Raw genomic sequence first — 22,889 nt, 5'->3', positions numbered from 1 at the left:
TAGATACAGGAAGATAAACATCGGAGTCTGACAGAGACCTCGACATGCACTTCCTCACACTTTCACACGCAGACAGTCTGTTTAAAGATGACTTCAAGCAGTAGGAGTTAAAACTGGACACGCTTTAGTAACAAACCCTCCTGCAGAAACTTTGAGTTGTGCATGATTGATCTGGTAAAATTACTGAACTTTTTCACAGATTTTCACAAAACAAAACCATTTCTTGAACTCAATTGTTTGTCATGTTGTATAACCTGTATATGAAACTTTATTTCTTATCTTGAGGAGGGAAAGGTTTTCGCTTTTTAATCCAGTGCAGCATTGAACACACACTGTTTAAATACCATGTGACCACTAGTTCAAATCACTCATGCCCCTCTTCTAGTCCTCTTTTTATACTGAAGCTTCTACTATCAAAGAACAAAATCTGCAGAAAATTAAAAAACGTTTTAATTCCAATGTCATAAACGTATTAGGATAAATCTTTTAAAGTTTGAAAACTATGGAAAATGTCCACACAGGTTGATTTACTCGTCCATTTTTTAACCTCAATTTGTATAAAAGAAAGCTTAATCTGAACTGTTCTCATCACAAGAGGGCCTTAGATATTTAAAACTACAGGAAATGCCTTCTTGGAGTAAAACCAGTACCTGTATGATAGATAAACAAAACAAAGCAAAGGTCCAAGCGATAATGAAATTGTAAGGCAAGTTTATTTATAGAGCACCTTTCAGCACACGGCAATTCTGCTTTACAAAACAAAATAGACAACGTTGAAAAGCAAATGCAGTAGAAACACATCATACAAATGGCATTTAAAAACAGCCATTAAGAAGCAAAGATAGTGGGGTAAACACAACAGGCATGAAAAACATTACTCAAAACCACTCTGCAGCGTGACCTATGAACAGCTCAATGAAAAGCAGCGGTAAAAAGATACGTTTTCAGTCTGGTTTCAAAAATAGAAAGAGTCGTAGCCGACCTGCAGGATACTGGGAGTTTATTCCAGATAGTGGGAGCATAAAAGCTGTACTATCTTCTATCCTGACCGCTCTTTTTTATAAAAGGAATGATTGTGCATGATCAGCAGCTCTTATTTTCTATATGTCCCTGTGGTATAGACAATTATAAATGAGTAAAACTGGTTAAGAGTTTGGTTTCTGAGCAGGAAACTTAATACCTGGGTGAAAAAGGCTCTGTTTGATAAACCCCAACCCTACCCTAACAATGATAAATTGATGATGTTTCATTACTTTAACATGAAAAGATTGCTGAGTAATTGACAAGAAACGTTGCCTGTAAGTCTATTCTTTTCTCGAATACCAGTGCATTCACAGATTCTCTCACATTCCCTTTCTCACACACTTTCCCCTTTCCTCGGCTCAAATTACCATGCTCATCGTGGCCCAAAGCGACATCCATTTTTCAGTGTTGCCATGACAATCCAACAAGGAGGGGGGGCTGTTTGGTTTGACTGCAGTCACCTTGATAAACGACCCTCTTATTGCTGCCCGTCTCCCGGGGAATACTGTACACACACACACTCTGTTTCTCCCTCTCTCTCTCTCACACACCACTTGCTTTCTTCCCCCAGTGGCTAGCTGTCCAGCTGACACACACACTCAGATCACTTTACATGCTAATTGGGCGACAAGCCCTCTAACAAATAGCTATTTAATGAGTTACTGCGGGGCAGAGGCGGTCTGAGTCTGCAGGATGGTAGACTGTCTGAGCAGAGGTCACATTGGGGCTGTTTACATGCACGGAGTAACCCGTCATTGGTCATTTGCTCATGTAGGTCTTGTACTCTTAAAAGGGTCAGTTCACTCACAGCGCAAAAAAAGCATGGGAACGTTTCTGAGATAACTCTTGCTGAAGTGTCTGTTGTCATCCCAATGCAGTGGTGTTAAAATGGACTTCCAAAGCTTCTGGAATTAGTCTTAAAACCTGGAAATTATTTAGTGTTTTGCAACTTGTAGTTCCCTTGTCTTGAAGTGGTTTTGGTTAGATGGCTCATATAAACTGTGTGGTTAACACAAGCTGAAGAGATTTTCAGACAATATAAAATACGTCATTAAATACCCCACTGGTGAATTTAAAATCTGTTGCTAACAAGTCTCTAAATGAGACGACTAAACGTCATCACGCACAACATTAGCCTCCTTTAGCTTAGCGGTGGTGACCTGAAGTCATGTGACCGTGCTGTAGTTCCTTTATAGCCCAACATTAGCCTCCTTTAGCTTAGCGGTGGTGACGTGAAGTCATGTGACCGTGCTGTAGTTCCTTTAGAGCCCAACATTAGCCTCCTTTAGCTTAGCGGTGGTGACCTGAAGTCATGTGACCGTGCTGTAGTTCCTTTATAGCCCAACATTAGCCTCCTTTAGCTTAGCGGTGGTGACGTGAAGTCATGTGACCGTGCTGTAGTTCCTTTATAGCCCAACGTTAGCCGCCTTTAGCTTAGCGGTGGTGACATGAAGTCATGTGACCGTGCTGTAGTTCCTTTATAGCCCAACATTAGCTGCCTTTAGCTTAGCGGTGGTGACATGAAGTCATTTGACCGTTCTGTCGTTCCTCTATAGGCCAACATTAGCTTTGTACTTCTGGTTATTGCATTTACGCTTCTTCTAACTTACGGGACAGCCTTCAAAAATATGTCATCACTGCAGTCAAAGCATTTAAAAACGTTCCAGAAATAATGTCCTCGTTTCGTTTGGACAGTTCCCAGAACGAGTTTACTTTAGAAGTACTTTCTGCCAAAGTCCTTTTGACAAATGTCGAACAGCGTGTTCTGTACATTATTAAGAGGACCAGACACATGGTTTACAGAAGACCTGCTTCTGATCCGTGGGAAAGTGTTTTTCCAATGTTCGGAGCAAACAAACTATGATTCAGCTCCATTGTATAAGGGGGCAGGCAGAACTGTCTCAGATCCTTGATGACAAAAATATGCCACTGGCTAGATCACACCGGAGATACTTGAAAATGTATCTTAGGTGTTTTTAAATGAAGTCACTTTTCAAGTTTATCTGCCTCAAATTCCTGCCATGGTTATAGACGAACAAGACTTCACACTGTAGCACAGGTCAACCATTTCTTGTGATTTTTAACCATCTGTTTCATGTTCACAGGTGAACAAGAAGGATGGGACTTCAGTGATCATGAATGTCATCAATAAATGAAGCAAAATGCTTGCAAATCTTTCCATGTGGGACTCAAGTTTTTCCTTAACTTGCAGATATTGGAAGTGAAAAATTGCCATGCCTGATGCTAATTTCTGCCTAAAGGGGGTCTGACTTCACACTTGTTGGATCCAGTACTGTGTTGGTATGGATCTTGGCATTAACTAAATATAAATGAAATACAATTAACCTAGATTTTACTAACGGTAATGTCACCTTTCTGCTCTGCTAAATGAAACTGTAAAGGATTTATGCCTATCAGACTTGTGTCAGCAAAACAAAAGATGCAACTGTATTTTGTTTTATTCTGTACAGAAAACCTTTAGCGTAGGAACTGGTATCATCGCAGCGATATAAAAAATGACAAACAAGCGGCTGGGTCTGCAGGCTCAGTTTTTTCCAGGCCATTTCTCTTTGACCAGGGGGCCTGAGCCCTCATGCCCGATCATAAAGCTATCAGCCTCAGAGGAGGAAACATCCTCCACGCTACAGCAACCCGGAGAGGAGGAAGGATAATGTATCTCTGGCGGCACCCCTGACAATCATCAATTATTCACACACAGGCACTCTGGAACCTGAAGTAAACACACACACACACACTCACAACGTACAAACACATACATGCACCGACAGCCCCCGCAGTACATACATTTATAGAGGGACAGAAACAGATGAAGTCCTTACTTCTGTATATGAACAAAGCCAACTCCTTTTGGTGTTTCTTTTAGGATAAAGATTACGATTGTTAAAGTGAAATCTCCGATACAGAATGTTAAGATATTGGATATTTGCTTTTCTGGAGTTTTTTTGGGTTGCATTTGGTCTGCTTTCTGTCTCAAATGTCAAAACATGGAGAAGCAGTGTAATTATTCTCAATATCTGGATCTACCTAAAACCTGCAGTTCTGCTGCAACTAAAGAGGCTTCTTCCACTCTCTCTTATTAAGTCAAATAACTATTCATATCTTACAATGCCCAGCACTTTTATTCTTGTTCTCTATCACTGCTTGTTTTATTTGTAGTGCTTTTTGACTCCAACATATTTAAATGCAATTTTATAATTAATTTCTGTTGCAGAATACATCGTAAAGCACTTTGAAATGCCCCGTTGTTGACATTAGCTTTATAAGTGAACTTGCCTTGCGTTTGTTTGTAGATATTTATGAGGTAAAGGTAGATGACAAACCTGATGCCACATCTAAAAACGCTAATGCAGCCACAGTAGAGTTTCAGAACAGGGGAAGTCCAAAAAGCGTCAAAAGCGAGGGCTGATTTCTAGCCCCCGATCTGCACCAACACAGGTAGAGAGACCCATTAAAGAGCCAACAGTATCAGCAGCATTTCAGAACAATGTGCAGCATAGACACATCGAGAAAATATATGTAACTCCCAACATATTTAAACTGGAAAATGCATTTTTTTCACGCTGCTTCTCTGGCAGCTTTAGGCAGCTTTGGAAACCTCCTACTGAGACAGAGCAGCTGGTGTTTCTGCAAATACGATCCAAGTGCTAGTTTCAGTGATGATTCCTGGACGTCTCCTCTAAATTAGATCAGTAGGGCAGCAATGACAGGCGTTCAAAGTTAAAAATAGGGATTTAGTGAATATAGCAACACTTCTCATTCTCACTGAAGTGGCATGAAATTGCATCTACAGTACAATGCCTCAGAAGGGTTCAAAAATGTTCATTGTTTTGGGGTATTAAAAAGGGCAATGATTAACCTAAGATCCACAGGAATCAGGTTGTAACATCTCTAATGGCCGTATGCACTGTATAGGGGTGAAGAAGTGGGATAATATAGAATAAAGAGAAGGGAGAAAAGTGTTAAGAAACCTTAAAATGTAATTGTAATGTAGGACAAATCAACCATCTGATTCTTCGCAGTGATGTGTGGTTCCCCCATCATCTCAACCATATGTACAGCTAATATGTAGTTGTGTTATAGGGTATTTTAGGATACATTTTTCCTCATAAAACTGACTTTTCTCACAGGAAGCAGAGCAACTTCAGGGAAAAACGTTCTAAAATAAAATGATTTTACACTTTTAAGACTGTTTGCAGTTATACTGTATAAACTGAAGGAAGATTCAGAGAAAAGTATAAGATAAAAATAAGAGTAGAAGGAGAGAGAGAGAGAGAGAGAGAGAGAGGAAATATTTTGAATTTTTCCCTAATTGGTGATGAGGAATTTGTACAGAGCGTTAGATGGGTGAAAAGCTGCCGATACATATTGAACAGGGACCAACGCTCCTGGGAGACGAGCGTGAGTCAGTGTGTGTTAGTGTGTGTGCATGCATTTTTGTATGTGTGATAGATATGAAGTTAACCAGACTAAAAGGAGCTGTTGGGAGCGTAGAGAGAAGAGGCACTGCATCTACCCAGGAATGTGTGGGAACCAGGATACTCTGAAATCAGCCGCACTGATCATTGAACTGATCACTACTGACTCATTCTCACCTACATTCAAACACAGATTCATCAGATAAATGCACGATTGATGACACACGTGGACCTTAACATCCCCATCTATAAACCGAAGATAAACATGATCATGATCCATGGTTTAAAATGTAATAATCCCACACTCTGAGGGATTCCCATCATCTATGCTGAGTCAAATGCTGTGTCCCGGTCACTTAAAGGACTTTTATTGCCCTTTTTCTTTCAACTAATTATGTTTCTAATCATTGGTTTTATTCTAATAGGGTGCAACTGTCACGAAAACCTAATTTCCCCAGGGATTTATAGAGTATTCTGATTCAGATTATAATATTTATTCTTAGAAGTACACTATAATGATGAAGTCAGATTTACTCAGAAAAAGCAAAGGCATGATTTCCATTCAGAAAACCTAAGTGGATTTTAAATATGAGTATCTTAGTATATTTCGAATATTTAAAATAAGAGTTAAGAACCGTTTTAAGTACTCAATTTTACTGTGTGACACTTCTGTCTTTGTACATTTGACTTACTATTGCATAGTAGCTTTTACATAAACTACCTCTGTATCTAAATGTTTTCAGGGTTGCCACGCTTTACTTTAATTGCATAAATATTTAAGTAACATAAACACATCATTTCTTCTACCTGTAACATGACTTCTCTATCATGCATTTGTTCAATCATCATCATCTGTTCTGCACAAAGGCTACTGTAATAAACGTATGAACACACACACACACACACACACACACACACACACACACACACGTGGTGAGCGCATGCATACTCACAGCCTCTCTGTGCCTCTGGGGATGTTCCTGGGTATGGAGTGGATCCCCAGGCCGTGGCAGTCCACTGTGTTCCCCAGGCAGCTGCAGGGAGTCGGGCACGCCTCCACAGCTCCCCATCCTGCCACCAGCACCAGGACGCCCCACGCCAGCATCGCCCCGCAGCCTCTTGACCCGGCTGCGTCCCTGCTTCTCCCTGTTGGCATCCTGCGGCACACTGCAGAAACCTGCCGGCAGACCCTCTCCCGTACTATCCTTTCCTCCAGGGGGGGGGGATTGAACACCAGCAACAGCAGCTGCAGCAGGACAAACCCCTCCAAAAGTGGCCAAAATGCTTAAAGTACAATGAGTAAAAGAGACTGACAGACACCAGCAGAGCCAGGTGAAGTTGAGCTCGGCTGCCACTTGATGCCAAAGTGGCTTTTCAGAGAGAGAAAGGGAAAAAGAGACAAGTATATCCACTTCTTCTTCTTCTTATCCCCGGCTTGAGAGCTCCTTCCAGTTGGCTTCTCTTCTTCTACTCTCCTGTGTGTTCTCTGCTCTGCCTCTCCTCTCTCATGCAGCCGTACAGTGTTTGCCTCTCCCCTCCACTTTTCATTGAGTCATTGTGCAGTGAACAGTGAGCCACTAGAAAAAAGAAAGAAAAGAAAGGGGGGGACTCCCTCACACACTCCCTCTATCTCTCTCTCTCACACACACACATCCATCAAAAGCTTTTACAAATAACAGGAGAGACTCCTCCCATACACACACACCCCCCCCAGTTACACACACACCCCCCCAGTTACACACACCCCCCCAGTTACACACACACACACACACACACACACACACACACACACACACACACACACACACACACACACACACACACACACACACACACACACACACACACACACACACACACACACACACACACACACACACACACACACACACACACACACACACACACACACACACACACGGAGTGAACTCACATCTATTCAGTGACAGCAGCAGCAGCAGCAACACCTCCAGTGACGGCAGCCCTTTTCTCCCTCTCTTCCCCTTCTACTTGTTTCCGTCTATCTCTCTCGCCCCCATGCGCTCACCTCCCTTGAGGGAGAAAAAGAGCCCAAGGCTGCAAGGACATGATGAGAAGAGAGGAAGGGAGATCGTGATCACACTGAAGCATCCGACCGCGCTCAGTGAGAGGAGAAACATTTTGTGAAATGTAATGAAGGTTCAATGTGTTGGTGTTTTTGAGTAAGGCTCAAGGGGCTGCAGGAAGTTGTTTTTTTGGAGGGGGGGGGGGGTTTCTTGAGAGACTGGCATAACTGGAATGCCATAAACGGCTACAGAGCTTACTCAGGAGTCTATTATGAATTCAATGGCTCTGAAATTCAAATGGAGGTTTTTTTTGTTGGTGGTTAATCTCCAAAGCAACGCCGGCTTCAGCTTTAGTGATTGCCATTTTACCGAGGAAAAGAGAAGGGGAGAAAGAAATCTGAATTACCAGAGGTGTGGTGGAGAGTACAGCCACTGAAAGAGTTTGCAACCCTTTTGGGATAAAGACAAAAACCATGGGACTTTTTCTATTATCCCTAAATAAGCCCCCACATCCTGAAAAGCCAGAGAACTGTGAACATGTACACAAAATCAAAGTGATTCTTCCAGCGTTTGCCATTCAATATTCTCCCGTAAAGTTTCAAATTGAACGCTGGTCTTTAGTCGAAAGGAAGAATGCAGAAATGTGTGGATTTCTTGGGATGATTTTGTCATATTTAACATTTATCAGAAATCAATATGTTATGGGGCAATGTGGAATATGATTAGATGTTACCTGAATTAAAGATTTGATTTAGGGTTCAAAGACTGACATTATACTCAAAATGATAATAGGTTTTATCTAATTAATAACCCAACACACCCGAACATTTATAAATAAATCACAAAGAAAAAAGTCCTATTTGTGATTCTGAATGCTGGAAATATAATGGAATTTGTGTTGACTGAAGTAATTGGAAAGTATAATGGCATTAGAGGTCCTTAGTGAGGTGTAATGCACGTTGTTTCTTTTGTTGTTTGAGGCAGTTGTCATATTAAAGCATCAGGGATTTATAGAATATATGATGTGAAGTATAATTAGATTTTCTCTGAATAACAGATTTGATTTAGCGCTGTGACGACTAACAACTGGAGGGCACAGTTTCCCCAGCTTTTTATTTACCTCCTCACATGAGTGATTGTCGCCGCCGGCCTCACTTTGTCTCCTCCCCGCGGACTCGCTATGACGGGGTAATTTAACCAGGCGCGCGCCTCACAAGTGATGGAAAACAAATTGGCCACAGGCAGCGCGCGGCTGCAGCTGAATTGAACGAGTCATTCGGGCGATAATCTGCAACAAAGGGAGGGAAGAGATGTTGACATCTCCATGGGGGAGGACCCCTCATTTTCTGGGGCCATAATAGCTTTCTGAAGCAGGAGGGGGGGGGGGGGGGGGGAATACTCCAGACGCGTCTGAATTGATTTCTGAAACGACAGAGCAGATGCTTTTGTCTCAAACGCGTCAATTCACAAAACCTTCAGATCAGGTTCCTGCGTTTAATATCACTTGGAGAAGAAAAACCTTCTGATCCAACGAACAAACACATAGCAGCTTATTCTGTTAACAAATCAGCCATGCAGATGTTAAATTATTGGATGGATTTGATCAAACTGGACTTCAGACTACTTTAAACACCTTTCTGTTTTTTTAAGAAACGATTTCAGGATATGGCACGGCCAGATACTAAACAAACGAACGACTCGACTTCCAATGTTAATTGAAAATATTTGATCGACTCGTAAATGATCGTATTTCTTCCGCTAAGAAAGAAAAAACCTCGCAACAACAACAACAACTTTACGGCAGCACTGATCAAGGTTTTCTGTAACTGTTCAAGTGTGTTCACAGTTTCTGATCCACTGACAAGTCCTTAAACCCTGCAGAGGCCATACCGTGTTCCTGTTAGTGTTCACTTCCGGTCTGTCTTCCTTTGGGGCGCTCAGTCTTTTAACCTCTTCCTCTTTCTTGATCCTCCTTAGCAACGGTCATTATAGTCCTTGACAACGGTCTGTAATACCTCACTAACAACGTGTCACATGTTCGGAATTGACCAATCAGAATCGAGTATTCAACTAACCCAAAAGCAATATTAACTCACGCACTGTTTTGAATGCAGGTCACGAGAGGAGAAATATTATTACGCAAGATACAGCTGATGTTCTGCATGGCAACTAGATGTGACAAAATGTCTAATGCTAAGAGTAGTCGTTGATTAATCAACTTGACACTCGAGTGGCTTCCTCGTTACAGCTCTCCTACCCACTGCTGAGTAGTTTCTATGTATTTATCCTACTTTGCACTATCTTTAATATCAAGATGTTTTGAATGCATGCTTCTTGAGTGATATTAAGCTGTTGAATCTTCGCTGTAAATTTCCCCTCTGTGGGATCTAATAAAGGTTTCTGATTCTGACATTTATTTAAGAAAACAAGCTAACTATTACTTATTTTAAAATTCCATGTTGGATGGGTGTATTGCTTTTCTCTCTCAGAACACTTCGTTTTTGGAGTATTGGTTGGAAAGAAAGGTATTTGAAGAGGTCACCATGGATTGAGGTACATTTTGACACAGAGCCCCTTAAACCCCTTAACATTTACTCTGCACTTCTCATCCTTGCGAGCAGCGACACAGGTTCAAACCTGTATTATGTGGTCATTTCTTAAGTGCAAACCTCAGAGACACAACTAACCAAAGGAGAATCTTGTATAATATGTATGCACCACATATACCAAGGCAAATTCCTTGTATGTGTGAACATAATTCCTACCTCTGACATCTATCTATTCATCAGTGTAACTTTGTCCAAATCTTTACTTTATGGTATTCATCCACTTAATGTTCCATTAGCTTGAAATTAGATCATGACGCAAAGCACACTGATAATTTAGTAACAGTACAGATTCTTTAGTCATGTAGATGTTTTACTAAGCAATACATTGACCTGAATAAAAGCATTCAATACCCAGGGCTCATTAAGGTCCAAATTAAAATGTCCAAAGCATACTGATTTAATAAGATATAGGTGTCACTCATCTTAGTAAAACCTTGCTCAACTGATTTCTGTTCGCTGGAGATGTATACATTTTAATTCATCAAAAGTTGAAGTAGGTTTAGGTGTATAGGAGACTAATGATCCAACCCTGAGACTCACTCACTGCACTGCTGAAACCCTACCAGCTGCTGGGACACTTCACTGCCTGACCTCTGATCTCTGAGCTTCCTGCAGGAGAAAGAAAGACAACCATTTCACACCACAGTATATAAAATTGTGATAAATCGTAAGTGTAAAGATGCACGACTGGGTAAATGACAATTAAAACTCAATCACAATAGAAAAACTAGCAAAGTATATTCTGTAGTTTTTCAAATGTCTTGCTTATGTATAGATAGAATAATCATAAAGCTTTAAATTCATGATAAATAATGTTAGATATTTCTGTTCATGCACCGTGAAAACCATCTTAAGGATAGTCAATTATTAATCATAACTGAATCGTAGCCTCGAAAGCAAAGCTATAGTTTCATAATGACGTCTGAGGGTTTTTATGACACCAGAAACAACTACACTAGCAAAAATAAGACCAATTTAAAACCATTTTGAAAATATTTCTCCTCACTCACACCTCAATGTTATCCGACAGCACCCTCTGGTGGGCACACGACACATTGGAGGAGAGTCTCTGTTAAAGTTGGCCCTACCAAATGCTTGTGGGCACTTGTTTCCTCAGACTGGCTCCATAATGTATTCGTAAACAACATAATCAGTGGAAACATAAATGAAACAGGACAGACTTTTTGTAGGAAACATAAAAAAGTTTTAATCTGAAGCGGAGGGTTCGCCAAGGAATCAGATGCACTGTACAAGGTTAACTTATTTTACACTAAAATACAAATAAAAAAAAGAGGTTACCACAGTTTAAACCAGGCGGTACAACAGGCACTGACACAGTCATTATCACACCGGAGGAACAGAGCTTAGACAAATGAAACTAACCCAATACAAAAACTTAACGCATCTCCCGTCTCATTGAACCTCATTAACACAGAAATAAGGTTCAACCATTATGGTACGCTAAAGAACATTTAGTCCCCCTTCTTTTCTCATGTAATGCTATTGTGTTGTTCCCACAGTGTTAAAAAGAACATATCAGTGACCATGTACGGATAGAAAGTAGAAATCAGTGTCTAAATGCTTCACATTTATGTACAGAGAAAAACAAAAGAAAAAGACAAACAGACTTAAGACAGGAAGGCTCTGGAGACTTCTGTTACAAAAATAAAACCACATTTCTGCTCTCATCGGCGGGACGAGGTAAGAAAAAGAAAGTACCTTAAATCTGGCCCAAAGACTTGTTTCCCAAAAGGCAATAAATACAAAAAAATACATGAATTCTCTCCCAGATTTGTAAACTGCAGCCTAGTGAACTGGAAAGGAAATCAGACGTCAAGAGGAAAGGAAAAGATGACGTGCAGAGATCCCAGTTCAGTTTCAAAAGACAGCCGAGATGAATTCAGTCAGGGGTTATTTAGAAATTAAAAAGGTCTTGTGGAGTGACCTTCAGAATATCACAATATACTGTCAAATAAAAAGAGGTCATGTCTTTGAGTGTCCATCTGCACCGGACATGTAACGCATGTTCAATCGCCTTCAACAAACCCATCGTTTCAACATCCACAACGCTTTCAAAACAGGACGCACCAGTATCACACTCCTATGCATTCCCAATCAGGTCATCAAGCTATGAGACACGATCATAAATAAGAGGAAAACGTGGGGATTTCTTATTGTCATTTCCAGATTGAAGTAGTTGGAGAAATCCGTGGTGTCTCCCTGAAGGGCTGAGCTGTTTTGCAAAAGTAATGGAGTTGTAGAAATGTTGATACTGGTGCATCTGTTCTCCCAATACAACACAATGAGCAGTTGTTAGTTAAGTCAAGCTGGAGGGACATACGTAGGAAGTGTGCAAAACAATGACAGTCCCAGAAATGTAAAAAAAAAGGGCCCAAAGTAACATTTTCTGCAAACACAAAAACAATGCACGTCTTATATCCAAGCCCCTTAATTAGCTCCGAACAACAGCGCCTTCTTCAGGTGGAAGTGCTTCCAAATATACCCAGATAATGGACAGTACGTTAGGGCTGGGCAACATATTGGTATACATCCATATCATCCTATTGTGCGATATAGCACAAGTGTTTTTTAGCTTATACAAACACTGGGAGTTCTATTATTCATTTTTAAAAAAGCACCATCAGTAAACTTCACAATTGTCCAAATATCGATATATTTGGTCAGGTATATTCAGGTATACTCCACATTGCCCAGTCCTACAGCACACACACACACTTTAAGAGGATCAGACTGTAACATTACTGCTCATTCAACCTTCTCAAATCATACAAACACACTCTTTAGACTTTCAATTAAACCTTCAACATAACACACCGCGTCACACTCACATCATCCAGCTGAAAAGTAAAAAAACAAGGTTTAAAAAAGGTACTTTAAGTCCTGTTAGACAGATTCATTAACAGTGGATATTTTCACAGTCTGAGAGAGTAGTGATTAACAAATGAACCCTAGTTTTCATATCCGGATTTAAAAACATTGGAAATATAAAGTGGCCAAGGAGAGAACATCACCCAAACACATCATCCAGTAACAAACGTATCGTACCATAGATACATCACAGCTCTCTCACACACACACACACACACACACACACAAGTGGTCATAGATTTTGATACATTAGCTAAAAAAAACAAGTTTCAAATAGCAGGTCTGAGCCAGTGGAGCCAAACCAAAGCCACCTCTCTCTGATTGAGTTTCACATTAAACAGCCCCGGCGTTTAGAGTGGTTAATGAAAACACAGCAGCATGCAATGAGCAGATCACATCATGCAGACTTGTTATTACGTAAATATATCCTCACCTGGTCCTAAATTAATCAGGAAATAAAAAAGAAAGACTCTCACTTTATTCAAAACGAGTGCGATTCGAAATCAAGTCTCTGATAGCTGAAATATTACAATTAAAACCTGATAAAAGTTATATAAAAAGAAATTAAAAGCTACATTTCTCACAAACTGATGCACCGGCTCCCATATTATAACAAACTAACTATCCACCCAGTTCAACTCATCATAATTACGTTGTTCCATTCATTTCAGATATTAATACTAAACTAAATCATGCTAGAACAAATATTGTCTAACCTGATGCAACATTATGTGCATACTAGAATTAATCATAAACAGCACTAAGAGAAATCTGGGACTTTTCGTAGGTATTTCTGAAAGTAAAAAAGGGTTTTAGCATCAGATATCTTGTGTGGAGGTCATAACGGTTGGGGAGCAGAGTCATTTTATTAGGCCATGTAATGAGGATTTAAATCCACTGAAGGCACCAGTGTGTCACTCTGGCTTTGGTCTGGCTGCTCTGGCCGAGGTTGAATGCTGCTGTACATTAGTCACAGTTAAAAACAGACTGACTACGATGATTACAAACAAGAGGAATAATAATACTGTCCGAGTCCTGTCTGAGACGAGGACGAGGAGGAGGAGGAGGACGTGTTGGGGTTTTTACAGCGAGATCTCCTGAGCGGGAGAGAAACACATCCGGGTCACAGAGGGGGAGTTCTGCTGGGAGAGGAGGAGGGGTGGAGGATGGTGGGATGGACGGATGGATGGGGAGACTCATAAATACAGTAGAGAAATATCATATCAAGAGATCTTTGAAACAGCTTCAAAACTGCTGACACCGGAAGATCTTCACCGTATAGTTCTGCCAAATTACATCTCATTAGAATATTTTGTTGTCACGGGAAAATTCTGTCCATGACTGTATAATATATTATCAAAGGTATTTAAAGACTAACCATAATGTATCTTAACAGGTTGACTTTACCTCAAAAAGTTACAATAATTAGCAAATGTTTGAGACACTAATAACCGGTGTGTTTAATCAGGATTTCTATTTTGACTCACAACCACAGAGGGTTTTTTGTGTACATTAATGAAATAGAGGACACCATTTAAATCTTTGATCTGTGCAAAACAAAGAAGCTTAAACCACAAAATAATGATGTTCTGCGCCACAGTGAAAAACTAAATGAAGGTTGACTGATGTTGTCTTCATCTACTCTCAAGTACAGTACTTTATAAGATCCTAATAAAACAACACACGTACTTATGAGTAACCTTTGATGCTGTTTAGGTCCTGGAAAAGCAGGATTTTACACATTTGTTGGGACTGGTTAGGTTGCATGCTTTAAAATGTAAGAGCAGTATTTGGATGGAAACCGTGTCATACCTTGGAAACCTTCAGAACTTTGTCCTTGAAAGCAAAGTCCGGGTTCTTTACTACCAGCCCCCCCTTCCCCAACACATGACCATTTAATGGGCTGTTCACCTGCAAACACAAACACACAAGAACACGATTAAGATTTCTGATAGCACGATTACGCTTCTGGGTGATTCGCAGGTATCCAGAAAAGTGGATAAATTAAAGTACTACAACAACACAAAGTGCATTAGAAAGTAATCCTAAGACCATTTCTAAATCAAAACAATAACAAGTCTTACCCCCTGTAGGATGACGTTCTCTTTCCCAGCTTTTCTTCCCGACTTGGAGACAATATCGGGGGAGATTTGTCGGAGCCGCCTCTCCGCCGTCAGCTGCTCACCACGAGCTTTACGCTGTAACCAGAAGAATCAGGTGGAGAGCAAACCGTTATAGCAGGCTAGTTGTTGCTGTAATACTCAACACAAAGAGCTGCACGGTATATTTAAATATAAATCAGTTGATTGAAAGACCACTTGTCAGACTTCGCAAAAGCATGCAGGTGTTTGTTTTATATTTGTTAAACTGGCATATGTTAAGAAGAAATGAAAACTATTTATAATCAACGTTCATGCACATTTGCATCTTTGAATACGTTGACTAAGGTTTACTCACTAACAACATGGTCCCACAGTCCAAACAGAAAGTATTTATAATAATATATCGTGGCCAATTCCATGCACAAATGCCTACTGCAACCATATCCTCGGTGTGCATTTGCTACAAGAATGACTACTAAAAGCACCATAAACATTCACAAAGGATGAGCAAAGACTCCCACGTTTGACATGATCTTGGTTCCACATTTTTTTAAGATCATGCTAAAACTAAAAGTGGAAATCATATATGTTGTGCTTAATGTATTGATCTTGTCATTGTGACTTCCCCGGATGGTTAGGTACCTTGATGAGTCCTCCGAAGGAGCGGGAACGTGGGTGTTTCTTGCTGGCAGTGGGGGGTACCTGAAGACGATCGTTGGTAGGCGTCTCTGAGGTTGTCTGTTTGACTAACTGCACATAGAACAAATAAAAACATCACTTAGTTTCACATGTAATAAACACACTCTTAAAAATACTGACATGCATTTATGGTCTTGAACCTGTCGGACGAGTTTCTTCTTCTTGGCCGAGTCGGGCATGTTGTGGTTCACGTGTCTGAAGAGCTCCTTCAGAGCCTCCTCTGTGTACTGCTGGGCTGGGGACTGGCATTGCTCCTGTGGGGGGGCTATCCTCTTCAGGGGCAACACGGTGCGCTGAGCAGGAGAGCTGCTGGCTGCAAACAGCTCCAGATCATCCTGAGTGAGGAGAGGGGGGGTGAGACTGGCTCTGGACTTTGAGGATGGATGCTGCCGTTTTGATATTTGAGTCAGACACTTCTTTAGCAATGCCGTGAAGTAATTACTTGCGATGTAAAAAATATCCTACATTTTTGTAATATCCAAACCTTTTTATATATTTTTTTTAAATGGCTCAACATCATACTAACGGCCTGTCACTTCAAAATGTCCTCTACTCATTTGTCTCTTTTTTTTTACCTGCCATGCCACTTTTGCTGCAACACCGTAAATGTCCCGCTTTAATATATTTAATATTTAAATGTATATTTCCTCCACGATCCATGTAAATATTGCTATATTTTAATGTTAATTTGTTTTATTTAAATGGTCCTTTCATTACGATTTAAATACACCAAGGCAACATCCTTGTACGTGTGAACCTTCTTGGTTTCTGATTCTATACAACAATCATCTTGTCTTGAAGCTGCGTTTGATTGGGAGAATAAAGGAAGGGAATTTATAGAAACAGCATAAGTGTTGTGGTGTGTTTCTGTTGAAGAATCGATACCTCTAATGTGCACTCACCTTGGTCTGCAGAGCCTTGGTGCCGGTGAAGTGCATTTTGGCGTATTCCCGCAGGTAGGCTGGAGCCTGAGCAACATGCAGCAGAAACAGGTCCACAGGGTTAACATTTAACCTGTCACGCGTTATGTTTTTAAAAGCACATTGTGCTTGAGGAAAGGAGAATAATAATCACCCTGAATAGCTTCTGTGAGTGTTTGATGAGGAAGGCCATGCTGTTGTTCAGTTTCTTCAGATTGTCTTTCAGGTCACCAGCTGTCATCTACAACAGGAGAGAAAATAAGCCACTAAAAGAGAGTATTCTGACCTCCATTGGACAGAAATACAATACAAGTAGTTCATATTTTGTGCTAGTGTCCTCTTTTCATTGCCTTTGCTTTAAAAATAATGGTATTGCCTTATTCGGGTTATTTATTTGTCTCTGTAGGTAGATTTGGATGCAGGTGAAATACAAGAGATCCAATAGGACACACATTCCGAAACAACATAGACGCCCTACAAATCGATACAAAGCTACCCCCTGCTCAAAACATTTAAAAAGCACTCACGAGTAATTCAGAACGTTAATGAATAAATACGCATTGCTACCGTATCATCTGTGTGACGCTGCTACAACTTGTTAATTTGTTCAATGGCTGCTCGAACACAGATGTTTATCCATAATGTAAAGCAGCATCCCTCTACTATCCCTTCCTTCACCACCACTGGATGACCACCAAATGAACCTTTATTTAAAAGATAATGTTTAAATGGCAGTGCTCGTGTAATGTATGAATACAGCAGGAGCTTTAGCCCAATACTAAAGCTTCCCATGTGGTGGTTTAACTCCGGGGATGACTTGGCTGACGCGCCTTACTGTGATGATATGATACCGCTTCGGTTCAATGAGGAATCGGTAGGCTTGTATTCTGGTGCGGAATAAAACAATCCATCTATTTCCTTTACAAACCATCCTTGAGCAGTATTGTCACTCGCAGGTAATGTGGTCAAAAAACATTTCCGGGGTCAGCCATAACCAATCAGCTGACAAACCAAACCTTGAATACCGGTGCCATAGGTAATCCGACAGCGACACCCTTTGGCACACACAGAGAATAACACCCAATCGTGACGGCTTAAAACCCCCCAAAAACCTGGTCATGTAGTCCTAACGACAAATCTTACGTGTCTGGGCCAGACGACGTGCGGCGCGAACATGAGGGCCAGGTTGAAGGCGGACATCTTGTTCTTGTCCTGCTGCCTGGCGGTGTGGTAGAGCAGGTCCAGGAGCAGTTTGAGCAGGGATCGGTTGGCCTGAGGTAACAGCAGGAAGAGGAGCTGCAGGGCTTCTATCTGACGCTCCTTGTTGGGTAATGCAGTCTTGTTCCCGTGCTCGTCAAACAGAGTCAGATCTGGAGGGGGAGGAAGTAAAGGCATGAATGAATTAAAAAAAAGGCAATATTTTGATTATCTTTGGGTTGGTTTGGAAGATTTAGGAGACTCTGGATCGGCCAGATTGCCTATTTCTTTGAAAAATAATTGTCACAGCAGAGATAATAATGTTCATTTAGTGCTTTCTATATCCAATGGTCGGAACACTACTCACAGTCAGCAATAAACAGCTCAGCCAGAGTACAAATATGACCACTTTCTCGTTCAAACTGCCATATTTGATCCTGAAAAACACTCAGAATTGGATTTTGCATCCTCCATCAATCCATCATCGTTTTAACTATCGCTTACGTAGGCTAACATGCCATTCCTGTTAATTGATGCAACTAATAATAATTGGCCTAATTGTGCAACATATGAGTAAGCATCCAGCAGTTTCTATGTGCTGTGTACATTTCTAACATAAAATGGTAATGTACTCAGAATTTCCAGGTTCACTTTGCCTGAAACTTGACTAAAATGCGATCGTACGTTTGTGTATTCATACCGGCTATCTTGAGGTGTGCGTGAAAGTGTCTCTGTGTGAGCAGGGGCTCGGGCAGCTCTCCCAGGAAAGTCTTGAGCAGCGTGGCCACGTCATTGGGGTGAAAGTCTCCAGACTCCAGGTCCACATCCACCCCGCTGTTCAGGAGCTCCTTCAAGGTCTGCTGCCGGACGCTGTTGCCCGGCACCCGAAACAGACCCTCCACGTGCAGATCTGAGTGAGTAAGAGCAGGTAAACACCTAAAACATCTGACCATTTATTACCAGTATGGTTCATTTATTCGTGTAATTTTTGTATATTCAACTGTGAAGCGGTTTGCAAGAGGGGGGGCACCAGCGATTGTAGTGTCTTAGGAAACTGTCCTATTTGAACATTGACCAAAAAAAAGTTTTATCGTGTTTCTGAGTCAATTCTGTCTTTTTCGTTAATGTCATGGTTTGGTAACCTGACTTTGAAGAGCAGAAACTGTCTTAGTCAGATTATAAAGCTGTCCAGCAGGCTGATTGGTGATCGACAGCTAAACCTGGAGACCGTGTACCTCAGGCAGTTACAGCCGTTATCCAGCTCCATAGTAGGCGATGAGTCCCCCCCCGTCTGCACTCAGAGTTTAAGCTTCTTCCTTCGGGCCGGAGGTTAGTTGTTCCAAAGAGCAGAACTAAGCGGTATAAAACAGCGTCATCCCAGCAGCTATTGCACAAATTAATAAATCATAGGATCATAGGAGCCTCACACATGCTATTTATTTATCTATTTATGAATTTGGAATGTTTTGAGATTTGACAGAGCAGGGTGTACTTGTACTTTTATTAGAGATGTGTCTGTTGTCTGTGTTTGTTTTTAGAGTGTCAGGATGGATCCCTTGTCTTTTTATATGGAAACCAAATCTACCTACGGGTATAAATAAAATAACCTGAACCTTGATTATAAGTACAAATACAAATCCTGCCAGCCACACAATTTTAAAACAAAAAGGCTTGTTCTTTGATTAAAAAGGAAGAGTATGTGTTAAAAAACATGTGTCATAAGTGGTTCCTTCTCTAGACACCGCTAAGCAGTTACCGATGTTGACCTCTGACGGTCACAGAGGTGATAAACAAACATTTATTTCAAAATAACTTACTTTTACTGAGGTACTCAATGAGCTGGTAGATCTGTGCAATGCAGATTTCTGTTAGCGGGGTTCCAAACACAACTCCTTTATCTGTGAAAGTAAGAGGAGACATAAGAGTAAGTGATCATATTATGACTTATTAAAAAGAGCTTTACCACTTTTTACGGATTAAAGCTGGCGCTAAAGAACAATTGTGATGACATCTTATTAACATCCCATTGAGGGACTTCAGTACATGAAGATCTGTGTTGTTAATTAGAGAGTACGGAGAGCGAAGTATATTAGGTTCGACACATTTTATTAATCACAAATAGGGAATTTTGTGAGGAAAATAATGTGAGAAGCTGCTTGAAAGCGTGCACAACATGTTAGATTATTTACTTGTTTGTTAAAGCAGCTGTTGAACTACACATTTGTTTGTTCTTTCATTACAAGTAGACATTACAACAAAAAACAACAAACCAACAATTACTAGTTTACAACTGGGTAACCTTTGGGAGGGTTTTCAGGTGAAAATCTCATAAATTATCGCACTTCTCAGAAATAGTTCTGTAAATATCAAATTGTGAAAACAAAACAGAGGGGCTTTCACAGTCCCTATTGGACGTGTTCATTTCTAGAGGTCACATAGTTGACCTTTTACCTTTGCGTTTAAGGAAGTTGAAAGAGCGAAAGAAGCCTCCATTTCCACCTGTCGGGGTCTTCGGGCCCTCCTCACCAAGGAGCTGTGCAAACTCTGTCCCGGGAAGATCTATGAGGCGAGTGATGTTACTAAGTACCAGCTCCAGGAAAACATCTGGGTTCTCATGGCGGAGTTTCTCCACAAAAAAGTCTGGGTTGAAGATGACTGGAGTTCGGCCGGGACGAGAGCCACCAGGTGATTCCTCATGATTGATCACCATACTGCTCACTGCACCTCTGAGGGTAGGCACCGAAGTTAGGTAAGAAACATACAGTTGACAACTGCAGCTTTATGAATCAGAATCAGAAATACTTTATTTATCCCAAACTGGGAAATGTTTTCTGTTGCAGTAGCGAAATACAACAAGAAGCAAAACAAATAACAAATCATTAGAACTAGAACATGAGAATATAAAATAAAAATGAGAAATATACAAATGTACAAAAAGGCAATAATGTAAATCAGTATAATGTAAATGTACAAAGTTAAGTGTGAAGGAGTGCACGTTAAGTCCAGTTCACAGAGAGGCTACGGAGCAATAGGTTGTCTGCCAGCCAGAGGGGAATTATTGTAGAAAGTTATTGCAGTGGGCCGGAATGTTCTCCTGTACCTGTCTTTGTGACAGTGGAGTGGATCCATCTGTTCTTTAAATAAAAAAACGTGACAGACTTTCAATCTTAAAATACTGTAATACCAAGAGTTATTTGTGGTATATCAAAATCAACAGCATAACCACTTAACATACTAAAGATGCTGTGCTCAAAAGCCAGAGATATTACAATCCTGATGACATTATAGTTATTTTTCAAGACTTTAAAAGCTCCCTCCAGAGCCAAAGAAGGCAATATCCTACTGCTTTCAAATGCTGCAGTACTCCTCTATACAAGTACATTGAAGTTATTGTCCAAACTCGCTGCAGTGCCCCTTTTAACCCTCCCTTTGCTGTCTTCCATGTAGCCAATATGACAATATTACTCTCTACCAGTGTAGGAAGAAGTACTCAGATCCTATACTTAAGTTAAAATGTTATAGCATCAAAATATACTTAAAGAACGCAAGTAAGCAAGTAGTCATTCTGCACGATGACCCAGTGTTGTACTTTTACTCCACTACATTTATTTATCACCTTTAGTTGCTAGGCAGATTTGGATGAATGATGGTAAATATAATCAGCCCTTAAATCAGACTTTAGTTCACCTGCAGTAAATCCAGCAGCTACCCTGCAGTATACAAAGCCAGTCAAAACTAGCTGCACCTTTACCAGCTCTGAGAACACTTTAATGATCAATCATTATAAAACATATCAGAGATATTATTCTGAAATGGACCAATCAGACAATGACTACTTTTACTGTCGCTACTTTAAGTACATTTAGAGGAGAGTACTTTCTACTTTCACTGGAGGAACATTTAGAATACTTTTACTGTGACAGAGTATTCCTACACTCTGGTACTTCTACTTTACTCAAGTACAAGATCTGAGTACTTCTACTTTACTCAAGTACAAGATCTGAGTACTTCTACTTTACTCAAGTACAAGATCTGAGTACTTCTACTTTACTCAAGTACAAGAGCTGAGTACTTCTACTTTACTCAAGTACAAGATCTGAGTACTTCTACTTTTACTCAAGTACTTCTCGCATCTCTGGTCTTTCCTCTAAGCTAGCTAACCTACGTTGTATTTAGCTAACGGGTATTGTCAGTTGGCTAACGACAACAGTGCATAGTACCTAAAAACAAGCTAAAAACTGCCCCTAACGTTGCTCCGCTTATTTACCGAAGTAAACATTTGAAAAAATAGCAACACTTGCCTCCAAGTTGTATTTGACCAAACTAGTTTTCATTTCGTTTACTGCAACGTTGAACAGCTAACGTTAGCTAGCAAACAAATAACTTTTTTGACGGCTAACGTTCGAGATTGACAGCCCTTTGTTATCAGTGTCACAAACGTATGTTCCCCACTTACAAATGTCTCAAGATAAGTTGAGCCCTTCCGTAAAGCTGCGTTCATGCAGAGAACATTTTAATATTAATGTTTGTATTTTGCTCTTACCTTCTATTTTGTGTGTTTTCATCGACATCCTTGCCCGCAGCCATGTTCGGTTTGAATCCTCCGCTGTTATCGTGTAGGTCCCGCCCTCCTTCACGCCGATTGGTCACTTGCCAAATGTGAGCGTGTCGTACCGGGTCTGATTTGCATGTTCCTCACTGTGATTGGTCGGTTTGAATTCGGTAGCTTTTCAGAAGGAAAACAACATCTGCATGTAACATGATTATACATACAGTCTTTATATGGTAAAAATCTACCTAAATGCTATTCATAAATAAATAAAAACTACATGCAGAATCGCAAGTCTTCACTGTATTTCAGTTGAAGGGTTATTTGTCAAATGTAACTCAGATGGATAGTCAGACAGACAGACAAACAGACAGACAGACAGACAGGCAGACAGACAAACAAACAGACATATACTTTATT

The 22,889-nt window shown here is 40.5% G+C and overlaps 2 protein-coding genes across 3 annotated transcripts in view; both read right to left on the bottom strand.

The window, feature by feature from the left end:
* slit1b (slit homolog 1b (Drosophila)) overlaps positions 1 to 6,588 on the bottom strand; it is a 57,163-nt gene extending 50,575 nt beyond the window's left edge. The window contains exon 1 of the mRNA XM_063883689.1: positions 6,413 to 6,588. Within this exon, the coding sequence (XP_063739759.1) occupies positions 6,413 to 6,564 (152 nt within the window). The 5' untranslated portion in view covers positions 6,565 to 6,588. The remainder of the gene's footprint in view (positions 1 to 6,412) is intronic.
* A 4,719-nt stretch (positions 6,589 to 11,307) lies between these two features.
* Positions 11,308 to 22,593, bottom strand: arhgap19 (Rho GTPase activating protein 19). Of its 2 annotated transcripts, none has more exons than XM_063883650.1 (12): positions 22,464 to 22,593; positions 20,372 to 20,646; positions 19,738 to 19,818; positions 18,621 to 18,830; positions 17,867 to 18,093; positions 16,878 to 16,964; positions 16,706 to 16,771; positions 15,944 to 16,138; positions 15,747 to 15,854; positions 15,087 to 15,200; positions 14,815 to 14,913; positions 11,308 to 14,144 (listed from the first exon to the last, which is right to left on the bottom strand). In XM_063883650.1, exons 1-12 carry the CDS (start codon positions 22,505 to 22,507, stop codon positions 14,085 to 14,087), a joined length of 1,566 nt encoding a protein of 521 aa, XP_063739720.1. In that variant the 5' UTR covers positions 22,508 to 22,593; the 3' UTR covers positions 11,308 to 14,084. The 2 variants fall into 2 exon arrangements, with proteins under 2 accessions (XP_063739720.1, XP_063739721.1); XM_063883651.1 differs by having other exon boundaries at positions 11,308 to 14,141; positions 22,464 to 22,592.
* Positions 22,594 to 22,889: the final 296 nt, after the last annotated feature.

Source organism: Eleginops maclovinus, chromosome 5, assembly GCF_036324505.1.
Source record: "Eleginops maclovinus isolate JMC-PN-2008 ecotype Puerto Natales chromosome 5, JC_Emac_rtc_rv5, whole genome shotgun sequence".
In the NCBI taxonomy this organism is placed as follows: domain Eukaryota; kingdom Metazoa; phylum Chordata; class Actinopteri; order Perciformes; family Eleginopidae; genus Eleginops; species Eleginops maclovinus.
Note: the sequence above shows the minus strand (reverse complement) of the source record. Positions and strands in the feature narration are given on the sequence as shown.